The sequence below is a fragment of the Bubalus kerabau genome, chromosome 9 (genome assembly GCF_029407905.1).
Source record: "Bubalus kerabau isolate K-KA32 ecotype Philippines breed swamp buffalo chromosome 9, PCC_UOA_SB_1v2, whole genome shotgun sequence".
NCBI classification, from domain to species: domain Eukaryota; kingdom Metazoa; phylum Chordata; class Mammalia; order Artiodactyla; family Bovidae; genus Bubalus; species Bubalus kerabau.
Genome location: NC_073632.1, coordinates 75,327,162 through 75,353,083, shown reverse-complemented (window position 1 = coordinate 75,353,083; position 25,922 = coordinate 75,327,162). Strand labels below are relative to the sequence as shown.

Genomic DNA, 25,922 nt, shown 5'->3' with positions numbered 1-25,922 from the left:
CTTTATGGGTAGGTTCTTTGAGCATTTTAATTTCCTTTGCTATCAATATTAAATTATTAATAAATGATCTGTATATCACTTCTCACTGTTCCTTTATTCTCTGTTATTATTCACTCATTCATCAAATCATAGCTGACATACTACATACGAGGCATTATATGAAATGCCAAAGAGAATATAAAAAATGTCCTCAAGAGAATTACAGCAAAGGAAGTAAGAACATGGACCAGTAAGTATAATACAAAGCACAAGGGAATTACTGTCTTAAGAGGGGTATTGAGTACATGCTCTGGATCTGACACTAGATTTATGACCAAAGTTTTCCAACCTACTGAAGGAAAAATAAGACAGAAAAGCCACAAGATTGAAAGAAAAAAATGTAATATATCCTAAGGTTTGCATCATCAGATTAAAATGGGCCACTGCAGCACTGTTCTCTTTAATTAGAATGTTTACAGATGTAAGAATGTCTATGTAGTTTTTTTTTTTAAGTCAATCAATCAATCCAAACAATAAAACCATCATTTATGTTCTTTTTTTACCACTTATATTATTGAGATATTCAAGGACAAATACCTTATCTTCTTATGTGTCACCATCCAACTCAGTCTCTAAAGCATGGATGTGAAAATAACTGATCCTAAATACCTGATAATGATGGTAAGAGTCTATGACTTTTAGCCCAAATACTAATTTAGTCATTATGAGATTTCTCTCTTTTAGCTCTCTATACTGATCAACTTTAAAAAGCGTTATTAGAATACAATTTAATAAAAATGTTAAAAGTCTTTTAAATTGTTTATCTAAACAAAATGGGGTCCAATCTAGTCTCTTGGCATTTCAAATGTGCAGCTCTCATCAATCCAGTAATTTTAATATTTTATTTATTTAGAGTTCAATAGTATTCTAATTTCCAAATTTAATGGTAATTTTTTTACACATAGGCCTATGAACTAGGCAATTTCCAAAATGCTCCACATTTAATTTTCAGAGTGCTCCAGACTTTCACTCTAGAGACTAACATTTCCTCATATCATCTTATTTTCCTAAAAGCAAATATTCTAGCTTTTTCATTTCTAAAGCATTATTCCAGTTGGTTATATTAGCAAAAATTAAACAGGAACTAATAATAGTCAATTATTTTTTCACTGTCAAAAATTAATCCACATAGCATGTATTTTTATTCTCTTACATATTTTGATAATAAAAAGTGTCACTTCAGACCCGTGGTTCTCAACCTAGTTTTCATTATCTTGTCCCTAAGGAACCTCTTAGTCATTTTGTTCTAATCATCACCACAATGAAATTTTAATTCTACAGATATAATGTATGTGTTAATGCACTGTGTGAATATGTTTGCTTTATACATAAAATGGATATATTTTTGCCCCTCAAGAACAAATTTTCATCTCCTTAGGGAGAAATATGTGTTTTACATACATATTTCTGTTGAACATATTTAGCTGAGTATCTAATTAGGTATTTTGTGACCTACCCTACAAAAAGTATGAAATAACTGTCCCTTTTTATTTAGTACTCTTTTTTCCTAAAAATAAAGTCGAATTAGAAAAATATGACTAGATCCTTTTTTCTTGAAGTTAGAGACTGTTGGGTTGACATCAGTTTTCTTTTTGCTATAGTTTCCTCAGCACAGTTTCTCTCTAGAGAAATAGAGTCATAATAGTTTCCCCGTATTCTTTCTCATGAAGTTACCTTCTTACAAATTAGGGACAACTTCAACAGTACATGCTTATCTGTGATTGTTAGCCAACTGGGAATTCTACTGATGAAGTTACCAGGAATATCTCCAGTGACACTTAAATTATTTTTGTGTGTGTGATAATTTCTTCAGAAAAATTTGCAGCCATGTCTGTTGGTTGGGGTGTCTGTAGTCAATTAAAGCTTTCCCTCTGTTATGGCCTTCATTCTAATGCATCCTAGTATTAAAAGAAGTTAACAAAAGAACGATAATTAGGTAATTAGCAGTATTTGTTGAGTGTTTACTCTTTAAATACACTGTTCCAAGGCTAAGTAATACTTGATGGGTTAGAAAAAGAGATGAAAATCAATGAAAATTAGTTCTCAATTTTTTACAACCTTAACTTTCAATATAAAAAACAATTAACATAATAGTTTTGAACTGTAACTGTCACAGAAGACAAATTATGGCACAAACTGTTTATGCTAAAAATTTTACATTTGTAATTTAGATTTGGGATCAAATATATAAATTGAATGCCTTTTGTAAAAATGCCCTGGGTTTGAACCTAACAAGAAAGTAAGATAAACATTCCTGTACATAAATGGAAAAGAGGTGGGAAATCCAGGCCAATAAAAATACTAGCATACACTTCAAAAATCCCTTTGGGGAAAAGAATGGAAACTTATCTCGACTTATAAAAATATATAAACAAGAGATAAACCAGCAGGCATTTATGATTATACTTTATATTTTGTACAGGGTTTCAGTGTTACAATTACAACTATAGAGAATTAGGCAAGAAAGATTCAATATCATTTTATGGATTAAGAAATATGAATCAGTTTAAGCAACTGTCAAAGCTTCACACTTCTTTTTCGTTTTCTCCTTTCCTTTTTTATTATGAGCTACTGTGTTATCTTATTTTTTAATGATGAAGAAAATACATAGAATTGATGTCATCACAGAGGTGTAATAGATGTTAAATGGATTGCAAATTGTGAAAAGATAATCAAGGAAAAAGATGATAAGTGACTACGGCAGAAGAATAATTTTCACTGGTGGATAATGGATAGTTTAATGAGAAATGGAACTGAGCCTTGAGAACTGCTTAGGTAAGCAAAGGGAAAAGGTCAGAGTGAGGTTTTCCAAGCAATCTGAATAGAATCTGTAAAATTCCAGGGTTAAAAGAGCTTGGTGACTCAAGAAATTTAAGCAAGGCTAGAAGACAGAGGCTGAAACTCAAGAATATTCTGGAGAGGTTAATCATGGTCAGATCACATCATTTTGTGTGCCAGTAAGAAGTTAATGAAAAGTGAAGTAAAAAAAAAAAAGCAAAACAAGATAAAAATATAGACTTTGATTTACAGTCTTTTACTTCACTATTTGTCTATTATGACTTTGATAAAAATAAAAGCACGTTTCTACCTAGATCAAGGTCCATTTATATTATTTATCAGAGCCTGCAATTCAATTCACTTTGAATGGAGAATATGATACTAAACTTCAAAAGAGCCAAATTTTAGCATGTAGTACTTAAAATAAATGCCAAGAGTCAGAAGAGCATTTAAATTTAATTGACTTGTCATATATCTGAAATTAGCTTGTCTCTTGTAATTTACCAGAAGAGACATTTTAAATATTTTAATGATACATAAAGTTAGTAAATATTTTTGTGTCTTGAGTTGCATTGCTTTCATATTTTGAAATATAATTAGGATGGTGTTCAGTAATATCATTATCTAAACAAGGATATAACAGAAAATCTTATGTGTAGACATTACAGTAGTTGATATTGTATTAAGCTAAAAATTGCTTTTATACCTTTTTAAATTAGGAAATCCTTTTTTTTCCCTTCAATTAGAGAAACTTTAAATCTAGAATTATTTCAAAGCATTAGAAGAGTACATATGATAACTATCCATTACCCACAATCTAGAAGTTAAAAATATGAATATTTTCCCTTGTGTGTTTCAGCTATGTTCAGTCACTCAGTTGTGTCCAACTCTTTGTGACCACATGGACTACAGCCTCCTAGGCTCCTCTGTCCGTGAGATTTTCCAGGCAAGACTGCATGTACCCCTAAAAGCTAATGACTATTATTGGTAGTTAAAGAGAGCAAGTTTTTTTTTTCCCCCAAGCATAAGATCAGCTACTATTTATTATAGGAACTCTAGAATAGTTGAAAACTAGAAAATCAGACAATAGAAAAAAAAAAAAAAAGTATAGATGAATGCCCCATCCACCCCCATCAAAACTGATAAGTTAAATATCTGAAATGGGATCAAAGTGGTGGAGCAGGTAGACATGGAGCTCACCACAAACTCATCAAAAATATATCTACACGCAGAACAATTCTCACAAGAAAACTAATGGGAAACCAGGAGAAGATCTCTTATACAACCAAAACTGTAAGACCTCCACATATTCAGATAGAGTGGGGGGAAAAAGGCATCATGTCAGAACCTGCTCCCCTTGGAGAGACCTGGAAGAAAGAGAAGGGCCACACTTGTGGCTCTCACCTTGGGGAGAAGGCAGATTGATTCACTCTGTGCATCTCAGTCCTGGGGTCCTGCATGGAGGATACAAGCTCCCTTGACTGCTGGAAAATCTGCTAAGACCAATAGGCTGTGGAAACCTTGACTCTACTGGTGAGGAGCATTGACTTGCTAACAGTTAGAGCAGAGAGAGGTTTGCAATGGTGGCTGCCACTTTGCTGCACTTCCCAATCTGAAGGGGTGAATGGCCCAGCTCCACTCAACAGCCTGGTGTAAGAACAAGGCAACGATTCAGTCTAGACAGACCAGGGCACCTGGGGTGTGATCTGGGCAGAGCTGAGATGACCATTGTCAATGCATGCACCAGCTAGTGCCATAGGAACACACAGTGGCCAACTGCTAAATCTGGGCAGAGAGGCTCTGGGCAGGAGTACTCAGTGACTGGTTTTCCAGCAAGAACACATGAGTTCTGCTTATTTCACACCACAGCTTAGCACTAGATCTGGAGTAGACAGGCCCCAGAAGAAGTCTACCACAGAGGCAGCCCAGATCCTAGGCAGCAGCACAGCTACCTCATTTTCTGCAGTTACAATTCCCCAACCCCAGCCCCACAATCACCCCAATACCAAAACCAGGTAAAGATACCACAAAAAGAAAGTTACAGGCAAATATCACTGATGAACATAGACACAAAAAATGCTCAACAAAAAATCATAAGAGAATACTATGAACAGTTGTGAAAGTGTTAAGTCACTCAGTCATGTCTGACTGTTTGCAGCTCCATGGACTATAGCCCACCAGGTTCCCCTGTCTATGGAATTCTCCAGGCAAGAATACTGGAGTGGGTTGTCATTTCCTTCTCCAGTTTGAACAGTTTTATGCTAACAAATTGCAGAAATGGACAAATTTTTGAAACATGTGAAAGTGAAGTCACTCAGTTGTATCCGACTCTTAGCAACACCATGGACTACAGCCCACCAGGCCCTCCGTCCATGGGATTTTCCAGGCAAGAGTACTGGAGTGGGGTGCCATTGCCTTCTCCGTTAACAGCGGCTAGGCATATTATATTTACTTGGAGCTGGTATACTTGGTTACAACCTTAGTACCCTCAGACACGGCATGCTTTTGAAACATATAGCTTGTCAAAACTGAGTCAAGAAGAAACAGTTAACTTGAACAGATAATCACTAGAAGTAGAATAGAATCTGTAAAAACAAACAAACAAAAAACCTCTCTCCAAACAAGCGTTCAGAATTGGACAGCCTCATTGAGAAATCCTACCAAATGTACAATAAAGAATTTATCCTTCTCAAACTGTTCCAAAAAGTTGAAGAGGAGTAAACACTTCCAAATTTATTCTATGAAGCCACCATCACCCTGACACCAAAACCAAAGATACTACAAAAAAAGAAAATTGCAGACCACTTTCTCTGAGGAATGTGGATGCAAATATAGTCAACAAAACATCAAATAAAATCCAACAAGAGCCCAAATTAAGTAATATACTTCTGAAAGAATAAGAGGCAGGCTAGGATATGAGAGATGAAGCAGATTTTGGGAGGGGAAGACACAAGGAGAGGAGGAGGATACAGTAAGAGGCCAGAAGGGAAAGCTTTGAGCCTTGTCTTGCTGAAATTAGTACACGTCATATCAGTGTATTTAAATTTCTAAAATTTCTATTTATGTATTCATAGTTTTTTTATGTTTTACATCTTTACATAAATGATAACAGCATTTGTTTTGTTCAATTCACCTGAAATTTATCAGTGTTTTTACATGTAAGACCTATTTCACTCACTTGTTTCTTGTATCAGATTATATGAATACATCACAATTTATTTTTCTTATCTATGGATATTTAGATTTTTCCTGATTTACATAATAACAAGCAGGAATGTGCTGAATATCTTTCATATGCTTCTTTGTACATGTAGCATAAGATTCTTTAGGGTAAAAGTCTAGATACTGAGTTGCTGGCTGACAGGCTTTAAATACCTTTAATGATAATACTAGATAATGCCATATTGCCCTAAGTTTTGATACTACTTCATCCGAATTTTTTAAAATATTTATTTATTTATTTGGCTGTACTGGGTCTAAAACTAATAGAGTTTTGCCAAGAAAATGCACTGGTCATAACAAACACCCTCTTATAACAACACAAGAGAAGACTCTATACATGGACATCACCAGATGGTCAACACCGAAATCAGATTGATTATATTCTTTGCAGCCAAAGATGAAGAAGCTCTATACAGTCAGCAAAAACAAGACCAGGAGATGACTGTAGCTCAGACCATGAACTCCTTATTGCCAAATTCAGACTTAAATTGAAGAAAGTAGAGAAAACCACTAGACCATTCAGGTATGACCTAAATCAAATCCCTTATGATTATACAGTGGAAGTGAGAAATAGATTTAAGGGCCTAGATCTGATACATAGAGTGCCTGATGAGCTATAGAATGAGGTTCATGACATTGTACAGGAGACAGGGATCAAGACCATCCCATGGAAAAGAAATGCAAAAAAGCAAAATAGCTGTCTGGGGAGGCCTTACAAATAGCTGTGAAAAGAAGAGAAGTGAAAAGCAAGGAGAAAGGAAAGATATAAACATCTGAATGCAGAATTCCAAAGAATAGCAAGAAGAGATAAGAAAGCCTTCTTCAGCAATCAATGCAAAGAAATAGAGGAAAACAACAGAATGGGAAAGACTAGGGATCTCTTCAAGAAAATCAGAGATACCAAAGGAACACATCATGCAAAGATGGGCTCGATAAAGGACAGAAATGATATGGACCTAACAGAAGCAGAAGATATTAAGAAGAGGTGGCAAGAATACACAGAAGAACTGTACAAAAAAGATCTTCACGACCCAGATAATCACGATGGTGTGATCACTGACCTACAGCCAGACATCCTGGAACGTGAAGTCAAGTGGGCCTTAGAAAGCATCACTACGAACAAAGCTAGTGGAGATGATAGAATTCCAGTTGAGCTGTTCCAAATCCTGAAAAATGATGCTGTGAAAGTGCTGCACTCAATAGGCCAGCAAATTTGGACAACTCAGCAGTGGCCACAGGACTGAAAAAGCTCCTTTTTCATTCCAATCCCAAAGAAAGGCAATGCCAAAGAATGCTCAAACTACCGCACAATTGCACTCATCTCACACACTAGTAAAGTAATGCTCAAAATTCTCCAAGCCAGGCTTAAACAATATGTGAACCATGAAATTCCTGATGTTCAAGCTGGTTTTAGAAAGGGCAGAGGAACCAGAGATCAAATTGCCAACATCTGCTGGATCATGGAAAAAGCAAGAGAGTTCCAGAAAAACATCTACTTCTGCTTTATTGACTCTGCCAAAGCCTTTGACTCTGTGGATCACAATAAACTGTGGAAAATTCTGAAAGAGATGGGAATACCAGACCACCTGATCTCTTGAGAAATTTGTATGCAGGTCAGGAAGCAACAGTTAGAACTGGACATGGAACAACAGACTGATTCCAAATAGGAAAAGGAGTATGTCAAGGCTGTATATTGTCACCCTGTTTATTTAACTCATATGCAGAGTACATCATGAGAAACGCTGGACTGGAAGAAACACCAGCTGGAATCAAGATTGCCGGGAGTAATATCAATCACCTCAGATATGCAGATGACACCACCCTTATGGCAGAAAGTGAAGAGGAACTAAAAAGCCTCTTGATGAAGGTGAAAGTGAAGAGTGAAAAAGTTGGCTTAAAGCTCAACATTCAGAAAATGAAGATCATGGCATCTGGTCCCATCACTTCATGGGAAATAGACGGGGAAACAGTGGAAACAGTATCAGACTTTATTTTTCTGGGCTCCAAAATCACTGCAGATAGTGACTACAGCCATGAAATTAAAAGACGCTTACTTCTTGGAAGGAAAGTTATGACCAACCTAGATAGCATATTCAAAAGCAGAGACATTACTTTGCCAGCAAAGGTTCGTCTAGTCAAGGCTATGGTTTTTCCAGTGGTCATGTATGGATGTGAGAGTTGGATTGGGAAGAAGGCTGAGTGCCGAAGAATTGATGCTTTTGAACTGTGTTGTTGGAGAAGACTCTTGAGAGTCCCGTACTGCAAGGAGATCCAACCACTCCATTCTGAAGGCAATCAGCCCTGGGATTTCTTTGGAAGGAATGATGCTAAAGCTGAAACTCCAGTACTTTGGCTACCGCATGTGAAGAGCTGACTCATTGGAAAAGACTCTGATGCTGGGAGGGATTGGGGGCAGGAGGAGAAGGGGACGACAGAGGATGAGATGGCTGGATGGCATCACTGACTTGATGGATGTGAGTCTCAGTGAACTCAGGGAGTTGGTGATGGACAGGGAGGCCTGGCGTGCTGCGATTCATAGGGTCGCAAAGAGTTGGACACGACTGAGCGACTGATCTGATCTAGGTCTAAGTTGTGCCATGTGGAATCTTCATCATCTTCACTGCAGCATGTGGGAGCTAGTTCCTTGCTGTGCTACGCTTAGTTGCTCAGTGGTGTCTGACTCCTAGTGACCCCATGGACTCCTGGCCGCAAGGCTCCTCTGCCCATATGGATTGTCCACCCAAGAATACTGGAGTGGGTTGCCATGCCCTCCTCACAGAATAAATCTGGGCCCCCTGCATTGGGAGTGCGGAGTCTTAGCCACTGGACCACCAGGGAAGTCTAATTCATACTAATAAGAGCAATGGTGAACACTCTTATTTCCCCCAGATTTTTACCAGCACTTAAAATTAGCAGCTATCTCCCCATTTTAACTATTACTTTATGATCTTCAATAATCTTTTTAAAATACCTCTACTTGAGAATATTTATTCCTAAGTACCACATCGTTTTGTTGCCATTCTAAATATTATTACATTTCCTATTTGGCTATCGCTGGTGTACAGAAATGCTACTAGTTTCCATAAACTGATTCTTACAGTCTTCAACCCACTGAAACTCTTCTGGGTTCAATATTCGTTGACTAAAGTACATATGCCACTGAGAAGCTTTTTCAGTAAAGTTGAACTGCTGGTGGTGAACATTCACAATAAACTGATATTTGTCTCTGGTTTTAATATTTTTCCTTGACTGGTGGGCAGGGATTCTACTATAAACCCTAGTGGTGGACTTTTTTTTATCTTCTTCAAACTGAGCATATATAATCTTCTTTAATTCTTTATAATAATTTACTCCATTATTTCTTGAATATTGTTTCTCCCCAGTTTCATCTAATATCTTCTTTGGCCACTTCTGCTAAACTTCTGTTGAATTTTATTATTCTACCAACCATGCCACTTGGCATCTCATGTTTTTATTTATCCTCCCTATGACAATGTATAAGTATTTTACTCCATTTTGTATTTTTGATCCTCTATCCAACAGTTTCTAACCTCTTGTTCAACCCATTCACTGAATTTTAAATTTCAATGACTACATCTGATTTTTTTGTTCATTTCTAGAAATAAATTACATTAACTTTTCTCCAAACCTGCTTATTCTTCTAATATAGTACTCTATTTTTTTTGTTTTTTTCCCCCCTATTTTTCTTTCTTTGTGCTTTTATCTTCTACTCATATTTTTATGACTAGTCATTTTCTACATATTTTATTTCTGTGATTTACATTATTAAATTTTAAAAATATTTTTATGTGTGTACAATTTTTTCAGGTTATCTGATTATTTCTTGTTTTCAGTTTATGAATATTCTGATTTTTCTGACTTACAATTTCCTCTTGCAGTTATTTTCCTATTGTGCTGCTGCTACTGCTAAGTCACTTCAGTCGTGTCCAACTCTGTGTGACCCCATAGATGGCAGCCCACCAGGCTCCCCCATCCCTGGGATTCTCCAGGCAAGAACACTGGAGTGGGTTGCCCTTTCCTTCTCCATGTGTGTACAATTTTTTCAGGTTATCTGATTCTTTCTTGTTTTCAGTTTATGAATATTCTGACTTTTCTGACTTCCAATTTCTTCTTGCAGTTATTTTCCTATTGCGCAGCATACTACTTTATGGTGAGTTCACTGTCAGTTAAGGCTATACTTTCTTCCTGTGGAAATATCATTTGCTTGACATGTTGAAGAATTCTAGCACATAAAGGGAGATTAAAACTGACCCCATTCCCACGTGGCACACAGATTTGGGATTTTGACAGTGCACTAATTTTTACCTACCTAGAGCCCCAAAAGAAAGAGAATGTTTTCTGGTTGACATGCCTAGCTAGCCTCTGGGTGTAATTTTCTAGTGCCTGCTTGTTGACTGCTAGGGAGCATTTCTAGTTTAAATGAATTCAGTTCCTGTTTCCCTCAGTGGCTCCAAATCTTAGTGTCAAGGTTTAGAGAAGCCATTAAAACTCTAAACTTGGACCCCTATCTCAGCATTAAGACCAGCCTCCTATCTCCAATGCCAGGACCTTAGTTGCATAGTTTTGTTTTAGTTTATGGGCTTCTCTGCTGGCTCAGATGGTAAAGAATCTGCCTGAAATGCAAGAGACCTGGGTGCTATGGCTGGGTAAGGAAGATCTCCTGGATAAGGAAATGGCTACCCACTTCAGTATTCTTGCCTGGAGAACTCCCCATGGACAGAGGAGCCTGGCTGCTATAGTCACAGAGTCAAACACAGCTGAGTGACAAGTGCTTTCTCTTCACTCCACGTGCTTAAGTGAAGGAAATGTCAATCCGCTCCTGTATTTGCCATGGGAAATCCCACTGACAGAGGAGGCTGATGGTCTACAGTCCATGGGGTCACAAAGAATCAATCACAACTTAGTGACTAAACAGCACCATGCTTAACTCAGATTTCCTTCTTTGGTCTGATATCTAGGAAATTCCCTTTCTTTCCTGAATCTACATGATTGCAAATTTCTTTGCTCCATTTTATCCAGAATACCTGCGAAATGGAAGAAATGGGAATAAGGTGTCTACTTTTCTCAGTACTGCATTTAAATAGAAAGTTAGTCATTCACAATTTACACTAGAAATAAATTTAGGCCCAAGACTTTACAACAAGGTGATTTCTTAAAATGTTCACAAACTTATTGTATTTTTTTTAATGAAAATTTTGGAAAACTAATATATATTACAGAAAAAAAGAATAAATGTGCAAATGTTTACTGGTTAATACACATTTTGGAGATGAATGCTTTTATAGGTAGCATCTTATTTGAATTTAAGTCTCTACTTAGCTTCTAAATAACATTTGATGCGTTAAACAGCATTCTGGTCCATGTTGTTTTGAGTAATCAGCTGACAATCCTATGTCAAATGATGTTTTTGTGAAACATGCATAAAATTCAACACTTCTAAAATTATTTAGATATCTAATGAAATTTGCTTTCTGTACATTTTTATCCTATAAAGCATTCTAGTTTAGAAGAGCTTATAGTCATCTATTTAAAATATCACATAGTTGAAGGGAACTCTTTTAATAATGCTACTTACTTAATTTTTCATTCACTTTTATGATTTCTTAATGACTGTTTATTGTTGTATTCTAATTGTCTATGTAGAGCTTCAAGTGACTTTGTAAGAGGCATTTTTCTTATTAGGATTGGAATCACTCTCTGAGGCAGGCAGAGACCAGCCAGTGGCTTGAGCACTTCTCCCTTGGAGCTCTGCTAATGACAACAACTCTCCTGTTCTAGCCTTTCTGATATATTTATCAAAGAAAATGAATGGGGCCTGCCTCCTTCATTCATTTGTTACTCTTTCTTTGCCAATACCAGGCATCTTCCCTCTATGAATAGTATGTGTATGACAACATTCCTTTTTTTTCCCCCAGTTTTATTTCCTATACTCCAGAGACTCAGAAGGTTTCTCTTTCATTTTAACTTCAGCTGTGCCTGTCCTTTATTTGAGCAAGTGATAAAGCGAAGAGATTTCTGTGGAGTTTTGGGAAAGGAATAAAGCACATACAGGAAATATATTTTGTAAATATTAGAGATGCTTCTAGGATTACTCCAAAAGATATATACCACAAGAGAGGCGGTGTCCATTAGCAAGTGATCACTCACAGATCACTCTGGTATTGATCTACAAGTAAGTCTTCATCTCAGATATTATTCGACTAAAAGGTACTAGATGTAGTTAATTTACTGTTTTTCAACACATGGCAACTCTTTACCATGGACTGTAGACTTTCTGCATCTTTATGTAGACAGGAGTTTTATTGTTTCAGTGTTCCAAGATAGGTATCTAAATAGCCCTGGATATAACACATATTTAATTCTATAACTATTACAATATTTAGCTTCTTGTCCCAACAAATGTATTCTCAACATGGATACTAATGTTTACTTATTTTATGGTTTAATGTTTGTACACGTATGCACACTTAACAACTATCAGTATATAATTTATAGTTGTCTAGATAAGACTACTTCACTAAAAGCTCAGATGGTAAAGAATCCGCCTGCAATGCAAGAGACCTGGGTTCGATCCCTGGATTGGGAAGATTCCCGTGGAGCCTGGAGGAAGGCATGGCAACCCACTCCAGTATTCTTGTCTGGAGAATCCCCATGGACAGAGGAGCCTGGAGGGCTATAGTCCATGGGGTCACAAAGAGTCAGACACAAGTGAAAAAGCAGCAGCGGCAGATAAGACTAATGAATTAATAAAGGAAATATTCTTAATAAAGTTTCATCTATGCTTTTTCTTTAAAAAAGTAACATTTATTTTTATATTTGTATTGGATTCTAACTTTTTCAATTGAGTATTTATTCTCTCAGCTAATATAGCTAACGTTGTCTGATCTGAATGTTTGGAACTGATTACTGTAAAGTAAACCAGTTTTATGGAGAAGGAAATGGCAACCCACTCCAGTATTCTTGCCTGGAGAATCCCGTGGAGAGGGAAGCCTGGTGGGCTGCTCTCCATGGGGTCACACAGAGTCAGATACAACTGAAGCAATGCATGCATGCATGCAAACCAGTTTTTTTTTTTAATTTTATTTTATTATTTAACTTTACAATATTGTATTGGTTTTGCCATATATCAACATGAATCCGCCACAGGTATATACGTGTTCCCCATCCTGAACCCTCCTCCCTCCTCCCTCCCATACCATCCCTCTGGGTCATCCCAGTGCACCAGCCCCAAGCATCCAGTATTGTGCATCAAACCTGGGCTGGTGACTCGTTTCATATATGATATTATACATGTTTCTATGCTGTCCTCCCAAATCATCCCACCCTCTCCCTCTCCCACAGAGTCCAAACCAGTTTTATAATTTCAAATTTGTACTTGCTTCTATGTTTCCTCCTTGTGTAAGCTGCAGGTACAGTGTGTCCCTTGGGGATAGCATGGTGTCCTATTATCTCAGTGTGTACAATAAATAAAGTTGCATTTCTCAAAGTACTCTTGGGAGGGATTACTGAGCATGTAATCAATTCCACTAGGGCTTCTCATATTTTTTGGTAATTAAACAGAAGATTTTGAACATGGTATTTTCAGACCTATCTGGGTTCAAACTTCAGAAGATTATTGAAAAACCTAGAATGAAACCTTTGAGAGAATTCTTTTCAGAATTAGATAAGATATGAAGCTAAAGTAGATTTGACTGTATAGTAGTTTTAAAGAGTTGCTAGCTTTAGAGTTGTATATTTGAAAATTAACAGACTAGATAGGTAAGGGGACAAATGTGTTTCTGTTATAAAATAACACATTCTTAAGATGACTTCTGTATTTGTAAGTTTTTAGACAAAAGGCATGTGTCTTGCTGAACCAAACCTGATTCTAAAGACACTTACAGGAGTGCTACCACAGACTAGAGACTGGATATTTACAGAAGCTCCAATCGCTTGATGTGCACAAACATAAGAGAGAAACTAAGGAAAATAACCTTTGCTCTAAGCAATGGGGCATTATTTGGGTAAACAAGGTACCTTGCAGTTACAGGGTCCAAAACAAGGGTCCTCATTTGTGCTCCCTGCAGCACTGCAGTTACAGGGCGTGCAGTGTGGGTAGCCAGTGTAACCTCTGGCACAGCGATCACAGCTCACCCCTCTGAAGCCAGGCTTACAATGACAGGATCCAGGTGCCAGACCTAATAAAAGATGAAACACATATCAGTATCTTCAAATTAACTCATAAACCTTCTGAGACTATCACAAGATGGAAAAGTGGTTTGGGGTAAAAATACACTACTTTAAAATAAAAACCTAATAACAATCATCCAAGTAAAACAAAGAAAAAGACTAAGGGTATTCAAACTAAATGTCCATCAACAAATGAATGGATAAAGAAGATACGGTATATATATATATACAATGGAATAATACTCAGCCATAACAAAGAATGAAATAATGCCATTTGCAGCAACATGGATGGATCTAGAGATTATCATACTAAGTAAAGTAATAAGTCAGAAAGAGACAGGTACCATATGGTATCACTTACATGTAGCTTCTAAAATATGACACAAATGAACTTAGCTACCAAGCAGAAACAGACTCACAGACATAGAGAAAGGATCTGTGATTGACAAAGACAAGAGGATTGTGCGAAGGATGAATTGGGAGTTTGGAATTAGCAGATGCAAACTATTTATATAGAGAATGGATAAACAACAAGGTCCTATTGTACAGCACAGAGAGCTATATTCAATGGGATGTAGAAAAACTGAAGCCAAACTTTTAGGCTTAAATACTTCCATTATTAAAAAATGTAAACAAATGAAAACTTAATTCATGTAATTATAAAAAATGTAAAACAAAATGAATACCATAGGAAGCAAGGGATACTTGAAACATAAACAAAAAGAAATGAAAAAGAAGCAAATAAAAAGGAAACTTAGCAAGGCTAATTAAGGATATCAAAGGAAAACAGATGATGAAAGAATTCCCACAAAATATTTCAGTACTGGTTAATTTTTACAGTATTCTCAATGTTTGAAACTCGTATTTAACATATAAAAAAACAGACAGGAATGTAATTCAGTTTATGAAGCTCATGAATACATGACATCAAAATCTAACAGAGATAACCCAAAATAAACATGGCTGACTCTTTTGCAACCCCATGAACTATAGCTCCTCTATCCATTGACTTTCCCAGGAGTTAATGCAACTGATGACTTGAAGTTGAAGCCGATGCTCATTTACCATTCCAGAAATCCCAGGGCCCTCTACTAAATCAATTCTGCCTAGTTGATAGTACATCTCTTTAAAACACAGTTTACTGAACATTTTAAGCCCAGTGTTGAGATCTACTGCTCAGGAAAAAAAAAAAAAGTTTCAAAATATTACTGAACATTTTGATGATGAACCTGGTCATCCAAGAGCTCCGATGGAGATATACAGTGAGATTCACATTGTTTCCAAGCCTGTTAACACATCTATTCTGCAGCCCATGGATCAAGAAGTAATTCTGATTTTCAAGTTCTATTATTAATATATATCTAAGGCTACAGCTGCCTTAGATAGTGATTCCACTGATGGGTCTGGGCAAAGTCAATTGAAAACCTTCTAGAAGGAGTCACCATTCTAAATGCAATTAAGAACATTACAGGTTAATGGTGTTAGGTAAAAGGAGTCCAGAATGGCGGTGGCTAAAAGGCAAGGGAAAAGCCCACAAAATTAGAACAAAGGAAGGTCAGAGGACTGGAGTGAGGACCTCAGGTAAAACAAACAGCACTCCTGGCTAGCCCAATTTACATAGAGCAGGCCCAAGGGGAGGAGAAAAAACATAAAAAGAGGAGCCAAAAATTTGGCTGGTGGGGCCTCTCTTCTCTTCGTGTCTTTTGGGTCGGCATGCCCTCACACCTCGAGGATGTATTTTCCTTAACTTTCTAAATAAAACTGAGCTGTAACATGGAACTGAACAGTGGTCCATCCGAGAGCTGTAATGCTCGTCTGTCCATCGCTTCAAATTTTTGTTTCAACGAGACAGAATCGAGGAAATTACAAACTCCCCTGACATCTATGGTGCCGTTTCTTGGATTTAACCTGGCTGAAACAACCTCGCCGTGCCACCCTCACCCCCAAACCTGCAAGGAGGCGACCAAGCACAGCAGGGGCACAACTCGGGGAAAGCTCCCGTGGTGGAAGCTGAATGAGAAGAAAACCCAGCGCAGGGGAAGTGACAAGAAGCCTGGCATGCTGGACACCAGGACAGTGAAAAACAAACTCAGCAGAAAGCTCACACAGCTCAGTCTGATTCCAGAAGACCTCTGGTTAAGGAAGGAGGGCCTCACTCCTATGGCTGGAAGGACATATGCCTAACAAAATCTTAATTCCTTTACAATCTCTTGTTTCCTTGAACCCCACAAGAACAGGTGAGCAGCAGTGGGTACAACTGAGGGACTCTGGAGAGGCTACTCCCCAGTGTGTCCTGAAGGCTTCACTAACCTCTGCACTTTAGTAGCTGTTACTCAAGCGGGTGGGGAGGTTCTTCTGTCCTTAATTTTATTTGTGCCAAGGATCAGGCCAATGAAAACTGTGAGCACACATCAGGTATTTAGCAGGTTTTCTGGCAGGTTATGAAGGGGATTCCTTGGCATGTTTTTCCCACTGCCTTTTCCTACCATCCTCAGCTCCTCTCTCCCAGGACTTGAGCCTGGCCAAATCCCATGGTGCCTGGCTTCAGGACCTAATGAAGCTCAGGCTTTGATGTCTCATTGCAAAAAATTCAGTTAGAGACACAGGGATAGGTAAGAAGTGGATTTGTTAGGATTCAGAGAGAACCACACTCCACAAAGGGGAATGCAGTGGCCATAGAATGTGGTGTGGCTAAAGCTGGGTGAATTCACATGCTAATAAATGGGAGGATTTATTATTATTATATTTATTATATATTATATATATATAAATATATATATAATATATTATATATATATATAAATATATATATTATATATTTATATTTATTATTATTATTATAAATTAGGGAACCACTCACTCCTCTGTCTTTTGACAGTGCCTTGGAACTGTCCTGGCACCTCTGGGTGTGAGGTCCAGCTTGCAGATTGGGGATCAGGGTTTAGTTGAATTTGACTTGTCATCTTGGACTCCTTTGATTTTAATCAGTTTATATACGCCCTTGGGCTATGTCATTTCTTTCAAAAGTTGTGCCCTGCTCCCTTCCCTCCTGTTTCATGCTCTTTTCCTGAGCCCCGTCTGGGCCCACAATGTTGCCTCTATAATCTTCTGGAGGGACAACCAGAAAATAGCTGGCCCTTAGGAGGGAAATATTGTATAGTATCCAATCCTTCTAGATATTCAGGCCTTCATCAAATCTCCACTCCATTTTTATGGAACATCTGGTATGATCAATTTGTTCTTAAGCCATTTACTAATTACCAGGACCCTGCCCCCTTGTAGGCAACATTGCTCAACCTCACTTATTATTAAAATACTCTTAATGTCAGGAAGTAACAGTTAGAACTGGACATGGAACAACAGACTGATTCCAAATAGGAAAAGGAGTACTTCAAGGCTGTATATTGTCACCCTGCTTATTTAACTTATATGCACAGTACATCATGAGAAATGCTGGGCTGGAAGAAGCACAAGCTGGAATAAAGATTGCTGGGAGAAATGTCAATAACCTCAGATATGCAGATGACACCACCATTATGGTAGAAAGTGAAGAGGAACTAAAAAGCCTCTTGATGAAAGTGAAAGAGGAGACTGAAAAAGTTGGCTTAAAGCTCAACATTCAGAAAACTAAGATCATGGCATCTGGTCCCATCACTTCATGGGAAATAGATGGGGAAAGAGTGGAAACAGTGTCAGACTTTATTTTTTGGGGCCCCCAAATCACTGCAGATGGTGACTGCAGCCATGAAATTAAAAGACACTTACTCCTTGGAAGAAACGTTATGACCAACCTAGATAGCATATTGAAAAGCAGAGACATTACTTTGCCAACAAAGGTTCGTCTAGTCAAGGCTATGGTTTTTCCAGTGGTCATGTATGGATGTGAGAGTTGGACTGTGAAGAAAGCTGAGTGCCAAAGAATTGATGCTTTTGAACTGTGGTGCTGGAGAAGACTCTTGAGAGTCCCTTAACTGCAAGGAGATCCAACCAGTCCATTCTAAAGGAGATCAGCCCTGGGATTTCTTTGGAAGGAATGATGCTAAAGCTGAATCTCCAGTACTTTGGCCACCTCACGCGAAGAGTTGACTCATTGGAAGGGACTCTGATGCTGGGAGGGATTGGGGGCAGGAGGAAAAGGGGATGACAGAGAATGAGATGGCTGGATGGCATCACCGACTCGATGGACATGAGTTTGAGTGAACTCCGGAGTTTGTGATGGACAGGGAGGCCTAGCGTGCTGCGATTCATGGGATTGCAAAGAGTCGGAGAGGACTGAGCGACTGAACTGAACTGAACTGAATGCCTCTAACAGGACCAGATAACCCATTCCTTTGTCATTACTTTTGTTATTACCTAAAGTGGATCTATGACGATGAAATGTTTACCATTGGAGACACCCTAACCTACTCTTATGGAGGACTAGGAGAGGAAATCAGTGACTTACATTCCCTTAGAGCAGTAAGAGGATAAGGCTTATGGCTGCTTCACCAGGTTCACAGCCTTAGGGCACAGGCTTGGACTGCTTTACATCATGATATCTATTCCCATCTGCGTGAACAAACTGGCAATGAGTTAAAACTACAATCCCTTAATCCTACCCAGCACTGGTCACACTGGAGACTTTGGGGACACCCAGCTCTAGTCTGGGGGTCCCAGGAGGTCGACCTGCCTTGACCTGTCTAGGGATCTGGTCCTCTGAACGTTGTCACGCTTCAACTTGCTCGGGGATCTGCCAGTCCAGGGGTCCCAGGAGGTCAACATGCCTCAACCTGCCCAGGGACCCAATTCTCTGGAGGCCAACCTGCCTCAACCTGCCTGGGGATTTGTTTTCCAGGAGGCTGTCATGCCTCAGCTTGCCTGAGGATCTGCACCCTGATCCGAGGACATCCGGCTCTCAGGTTGCAACAGTACTGGGTAGAATAAGCTTCAGAAAGACTCACCCCTAAGGAAGTCCACCAATGGAGAGGGAGGCAAAGGCCCAGGAAAGGGAGAAAAGGAAAGGGATAAGGTATGCCAAGGTGCTGGCCACCCTCCAGGGAAGCCCTATGGCAAACCCCGAGTCCCTGAAGGACAAGGCACGAGGCAAATGCTTAATCTGTAGACAGGTGGGGCATTGGGCCAAAGAGTGTCCAAACCATGACAAGTCTCCTAAAATGGTTTGCTACAAATGCCATCAATTGGAACACTGGGCAGCAATGTCCCTGCGGGCAACTTTCTCTTGGGACCCAAGAGCCTCAAGGGCAAACACCAAGCCTTCCCTCACAATGGTTCAACAGGACTGAAATGGCCCACTCCAGCCAACCTGCCTGTCAACGATAACCAGCACAGGGCTGGAGCCAAGGGTGCAACTGGATGTGGCAGGTAGGTCCAAGAACTCCTTGGTTGACACAGGGGCTACCTGCTCTGTCCTGACCTCCTACTCAGGAACCTTCTCCTCCCAAACCTGTACCATTTTGGGTGCTACAGGAAAAACAATTACTAAAAGATTCACCTGAGCACTTCTTTGTTGCTGGGATGGACAAATATTTTCCCACCAGTTTCTGGTGGTCCCTGAGAGTCCTACTCCCTTATTGGGAAGAGATATACTCACTAAACTGGGGACCACCCTTGTGATGGGAAGCTTTTCAGCCTCTAGAGCCCTAAAGCTTCTGGTTACTACTGAAGAACCCATTACACCCTCTCCAATAGAGAGGAACCAAAAACTATGGGAGGACAAAATTAACCCCCAGGTGTGGGACCAGGGGACTCCTGAACGAGCCCACCAAGCTGAACCAGTCAACATTGTCCTCCGAGATCCCACTTGGTTTCCTAACCAGAAACAATATCCCCTCAGAAGAGAAGCTCAGGAAGGACTACAACTTCTAATAAATAAATTCCTTGCCTGTGGGCTATTGGTCCCCACCAATTCGCTGTGTAACACCATAATCCTCCCTGTAAAGAAAAAGGATGGAACCTGTCGAATAGTTCAAGATCTCCAAATCATAAATGAAGCTGTAGTCCCCCTCCATCCCACAACCCAATCCCTATGTAATCTTAGGAGAAATCCCATCCAGTGCCAAGTGGTTTACAGTCTTGGATCTCAAAGATGCATTCTTTTGCATACTACTGGCTAAAGAACCCCAATATCATTCTACCTTTGAGTGGGAGGCTCCAGGAGAAAAACACCAACAGATGACTTGGACAGTATTACCTCAGGGGTTCAGAGAGAGTGCCCACTTGTTTGGGCAGGCTCTTAGCCATGATCTCCTAGATCTGGACCTGGGACCTAACGGGAAAATGTTACAATACATAGATGACCTACTAATCTGCTTTCCAGATGAGAAAAATGCCCAACAACATGCAATTCAGGTTCTAAATTTTTTGGCAGAGAGGGGATACAAAGTCTCCCGTGCTAAGGCACAGATGGTTGAGACAAAGGTCACTTACCTGGGAGATTACACTCGGGTCCAGGAGGCTATCCTCTGATCGGGTACAAGGAATCCTTCAGTTGCCCTCCCCCCACGACTTGAAAACAATTGCGAGCTTTTCTAAGGCTAATTGGACATTGTAGAATCTGAATACCCAACTACGGTCTAATTGCCCAGTCCTTATACAAAAACTTGAAGGGATAGGATGATTCAATCCCATTGATGTGGGGGACTCCTCAAAGAAGGCAGTCAATTCAGTTCAGTCGCTCAGTCGTGTCTGACTCTTTGCGACCCCATGAACCGCACCATGCCAGGTTTCCCCGTCCATCACCAACTCCCAGAGTCCACCCAAACCCATGTCCATTGTGTCGGGGATGCCATTCAACCATCTCATCCTCTGTCGTCCCCTTCTCCTCCTTCCCCCAATCTTTCCCCGCATCAGGGTCTTTCAAATGAATCAGCTCTCTGCATCAGGTGGCCAAAGTATTGGAGTTTCAGCTTCAACAACAGTCCCTCCAATACCCAGGACTGATCTCCTTTAGAATGGACTGGCTGGATCTCCTTGAAGTCCAAAAGACTCCCAGGAGTCTTCTCCAACACCACAATTCAAAAGCACCAATTCTTCGGCGCTCAGCTTTCTTTAGAGTCCAACTCTCACATCCATATATGGCTACTAGAAAAACCAGAGCCTTGACTAGATGGACCTTTGTTGGCAAAGTAATGTTTCTGCTTTTTAATATGCTGTTTAGGTTGGTCATAACTTTCCTTCCAAGGACCAATTGTCTTTTTATTTCATGGCTGCAATCACCATCCGCAGTGATTTTGGAGCCCAGAAAAATAAAATCAGCCACTGTTTCCACTGTTTTCCCATCTACTTGCCATGAAGTGATGGGACCGGATGCCATGATCTTAGTTTTCTGAACGTTGAGCTTTAGCCAACTTTTTCACTCTCTTTCACTTTCATTAAAAGGCTCTTTAGTTCTTCTTGACTTTCTGCCATAAGTGTTGTGTCATCTCCATATCTGAGGTTATTGATATTTCTCCCGGCAATCTTGATTCCAGCTTGTGCTTCTTCCAGCCCAATGTTTCTCATGATGTACTCTGCATAGAAGTTAAATAAGCAGGGTGACAGTACACAGCCTTGAAGTACTCCTCTTCCTATTTGGAACCAGTCTGTTGTTCCATGTGCAGTTCTAACTGTTGCTTCCTGACCTGCATACAGGTTTCTCAAGAGGCAAGTCAGGTGGTCTGGTATGCCCATCTCTTTCAGAATTTTCCACAGTTTATTGTGATCCACACAGTCAAAGGTTTGGCATAGTCAATCAAGCAGAAATCGATGTTTTTCTGGAACTCTCTTGCTCTTTCGATGATCCAGCAGATGTTGGCAATTTGATCTCTGGTTCCTCTGCCTTTTTTAAAACCAGCTTGAACATCTGGAAGTGAACAATTCACATGTTGCTGAAGCCTGGCTTGGAGAATTTTGTGCATTACTTTATTAGTGTGAGAGATGAGTGCAATTGTGAGGTAGTTTGAGCATTATTTTATATTACCTTTCTTTGGGATTGGAATGAAAACTGACCTTTTCCAGTCCTGTGGCCACTGCCGAGTTTTCCAAATTTGCTGACATATTGAGTGCAGCACTTTCACAGCATCACCTTTTAGGATTTGAAATAGCTCAACTGGAAATCCAAAACAAGCCTTAACTAAAGCATCTGCCTTGAGGTTGCCAGACCCAGAAAAAGCATTCCAACTTTATGTCCACAAAAAAGAAGGAATAGCCTTGGGGAGTGTTAACTCAAAGTATGGGACCTGAGCCCCAGACTGTAGCTTATTTTCCAAGAGGCTAGACCCAACCACCCGAGGCTGGCCTCCCTGCCTTCAAAATCTTACAGCTATTGCAATCCTGATAGAAGATGCTTTATAACTCTCTTTTGGGGGGCAAACTAACTGTTTTTACCCACCACCAAGTGAAACAACTCCTAAATGGGAGAGGCCATTCATGAATGTCTGATCAAAGAATCCTCAGATATCAAGTAGTGCTGATGGAAAATCTAGGCCTCACTATATCCCCTTGTGAGATTCTTAACTCAGCCACCTTCCTGCCTACCCCCGAGGGCTCTCTCCTCTTTCATTCTTGCCTAGAAACCTTGGACTGCTGGACAAAATGCCACGAGGGATTGTCAGAAGATCCTCTTACCAATCCTGAGAAAATCTGGTACACTGATGGAAGCAGCTTTGTCTTGGATGGAAAAATAAGAGCTGGATATGCAGTAGTCTCCAATTTTGAGATCATAGAGGCTAAACCTTTGCCACCAGGTACTTCAGCCCAATTAGCTGAGCTCATAGCCCTGACTCAAGCTTTAGAGCTGGGAAAAGGAAAAAGAGTAGCCATTTACAGTGACTCCAAGTATGCCTTTCTGGTGCATCATGCACATGCTGCTATTTGGAAAGAAAGAGGCCACTTGACCACCCAAGAGTCTCCAATCAAATATGGTGACCAAATCCTTAGTCTCCTGGAGGCAGTTCATCTGCCAGCCGAGGTTTCAGTCTCCCACTGTAAAGGACACCAAAAAGGGAGCATGGAAGTGGCACGAGGTAACAAAGCAGCCAATCAGGAAGCTAAGCGAACAGCATTACAGAACCATGATCTAATACAGGGCTTGCCACCTTAGTTCCATGAACTAATTTTCCAGAAACTCCTTCATATACTGAAGGTGACACTCTTAAAGCTAAGAGTGAGGGCTTTCAAGAAGATCGCATGGGATGGTTCCAAAAGGAGGGACTCCTTTTTCTGCCTGGAAACTTCCAATGGAAGTTGGTTAATTCTTTACCTGCCACCACTCATTTATGGGAAAAGGCCCTCCAAAGATTACTAGAAAAGTCCTTCAAAGGAACAGGCCTCCAAATGACTATAAGGTAAGTGGTTTCCTCTTGTCCCATTTGCCAATTAATGCCCAAGGAGCTCAAAGACCCCAGCTGGCCCAGCCTGTCCAACGACGTGGGACCTACCCAGGAGAGGACTGGTAGATGGACTTTACCCAGATTCCAGTTTCTCAAGGGTATAAATACCTCTTAGTATGATAGATACATTCACAGGATGGATTGAAAGCTTTCCCACCTGGACTGAGATGGCTGAGGGGGTGGTGAAAAAAAAAAAAAAAAAAACCTGCTCCATGAATTCATTCTGAGATTTGGTCTGTCCAGGTCATTACAAAATGACAATGGGACATCATTTACTTCTAAGGTCACCCAAGGGGTCTCTAAAGCATTGGGCATTACTCATTATCTCCATTGTGCCTGGAGGCCTCAGTCTTCAGAAAAAGTAGAAAGAGCCAACCAATTCTTAAAATCAGCGATAAAAAAGATAAATCAGGAGACCTCCCTGGGATGGAAGGAGGCTTTCCCAATAGCTTTCCTCCGTACCTGTATTGCCCCTAAGGAACAGGTTGGTCTTAGTCCTTATGAGATGCTATATGGGAGACCTTTTGTTTATGTCAATGACCTCCTCCTAGATCCAGAGGCTCAGATCCTCCGGTTTTATACCATGGCCATTGGACAATTCCAAAAGGATATACACTTATGCGGTGTCAACCAGAACCCCAAAGATTCAATAGTCACCATTATATGCTCCAGGGACTCAAGACCTAATTAAAGTCTGGAAAGATGGGTCCTCAAAGGCTTAACCCCAGGCTACATGGAAGGGCCCCTACCCTGTAATATTTTCTACCCCAATAGCAGTTAAGGTACTAGGACATAACTCCTGGGTTCACTATTCATGAGTCAAGCCATGGAAGAAAATGGAAGAGGACACTCAATACACCTGTGAGCCCCTGGGAGATCTCAGGTACCCATTCAGAACTACAAATGAGTGCCATTCTAATGAACACTCCCAAAATTAAGTTTCTGGGGTTAAGATTTCTCAGGGCAGCTCTAAAGAGCCAACACAGCTTTGCAGGGGTTGCACTGCAAAACAGACAGGAGATAGATCTCCTGATCCCTGAACAAGGAGGGACTTGAGCCATCTTGAATGAGATGTTTGATTCTGGGTAAATACATCCAGCTAAGTTAAAGAAAGTCTCACAGTCCTCAAGAGAAACATTCAGACCCTACAGGATCTCAAAGAATGAACTGGAGAGTTCTTGGGGTAGCTACAATCTTTCTTTGGGGGATTCTCCTGGTGAGGAGGGATTTGGAGTTGGCTAATGCCCCTACCTTGTTATCACCATATTGATGTGGCTTATGATTGCCCCATGTATTATTAATTGTCTAACCCATTTTGTCTCTGCCCAGGTCAACAAGCTACAACACGCAGTGCCAGTTCAACAAGGATTATAAAACAATAGCAGACCATGGAAAATATCACTCACCCTTAAACGGACACCACTACAAGGACTCTGAGACTTGAGACTCGCAAGAGGGGGAGGCCCAATGCCCCTTGCCATCCCAGTTCAGCAGGAAGTAGTCAGAGAGACCTCGATGCCTCTATTCCCAAAGAATTAGGCCTCCCATCTCTTGAGCAGGTAATGTTAGGTTAGAATAGGAAAATGGAGTCCAGAGTGGCAGTGGCTAAAAGACAACTAAGGAAAAAGCCCAAAAAATTAGCACAAAGGAGGGTCCAAGCACCAGAGTGAGGAACTCAGGTAAAACAAACAGCACTCCTGGCTAGCCCAATTTACATATGGCAGGCCCAGGGGGAGGAGAAAAAACATAAAAAGAGGAGCCAAAATTGGGCTGGGGGGACTCTCTTCTCTTTGTGTCTTTTGGGTCAGCATGCCCTCACGCCTCAACGATGTATTTTCCTTTACTTTCTAAATAAAACTGAGCTGTAACTTGGAGCTATAACAGTGCTCCATTCGAGAGCTGTACACTGATCCATCTGAGGGCTGTAATGCTGGTCTGTCCATCAAATTTTTATTGCAACGAGACAGAACTGAGGAAACTACAGGCTCCCCCAACAACGGGAAGAGGTCAAAGTATCAACATTAACAGAAGTTGAGAAGAAGTTTATTCCAGCCTTTATGGATAACTATGGAGGATTCAACTTCTGTTGCAGAAAGTCACTGCAGATGTGGTGGAAACAGCAAAAGAAGTAGAGCCTGAAAATAGGACTTAATTGCCACAATATGATGAAAAATTTTAACAAATGCAAAGTTGCCTGTCCTGGATAAGGAAAGAAAGTGATTCCTTGGGATAGATTCTACTCCTGGTTAAGATGCAGGGAAGACTATTGAACTGACAACAAATATTATGTAAACTTAGTTGATAAACTTAGTTGATATTAAGAAA

General features: G+C 40.0%; 1 protein-coding gene across 6 annotated transcripts in view; it reads right to left on the bottom strand.

Moving 5' to 3' along the window:
- LAMA2 (laminin subunit alpha 2) overlaps positions 1-25,922 on the bottom strand; it is a 710,513-nt gene that overhangs the window by 390,083 nt on the left and 294,508 nt on the right. For all 6 annotated transcript variants that reach the window (XM_055535601.1, XM_055535597.1, XM_055535598.1 and 3 more), the window contains one exon: positions 14,077-14,237. In XM_055535601.1, the coding sequence (XP_055391576.1) occupies positions 14,077-14,237 (161 nt within the window). The remainder of the gene's footprint in view (positions 1-14,076; positions 14,238-25,922) is intronic.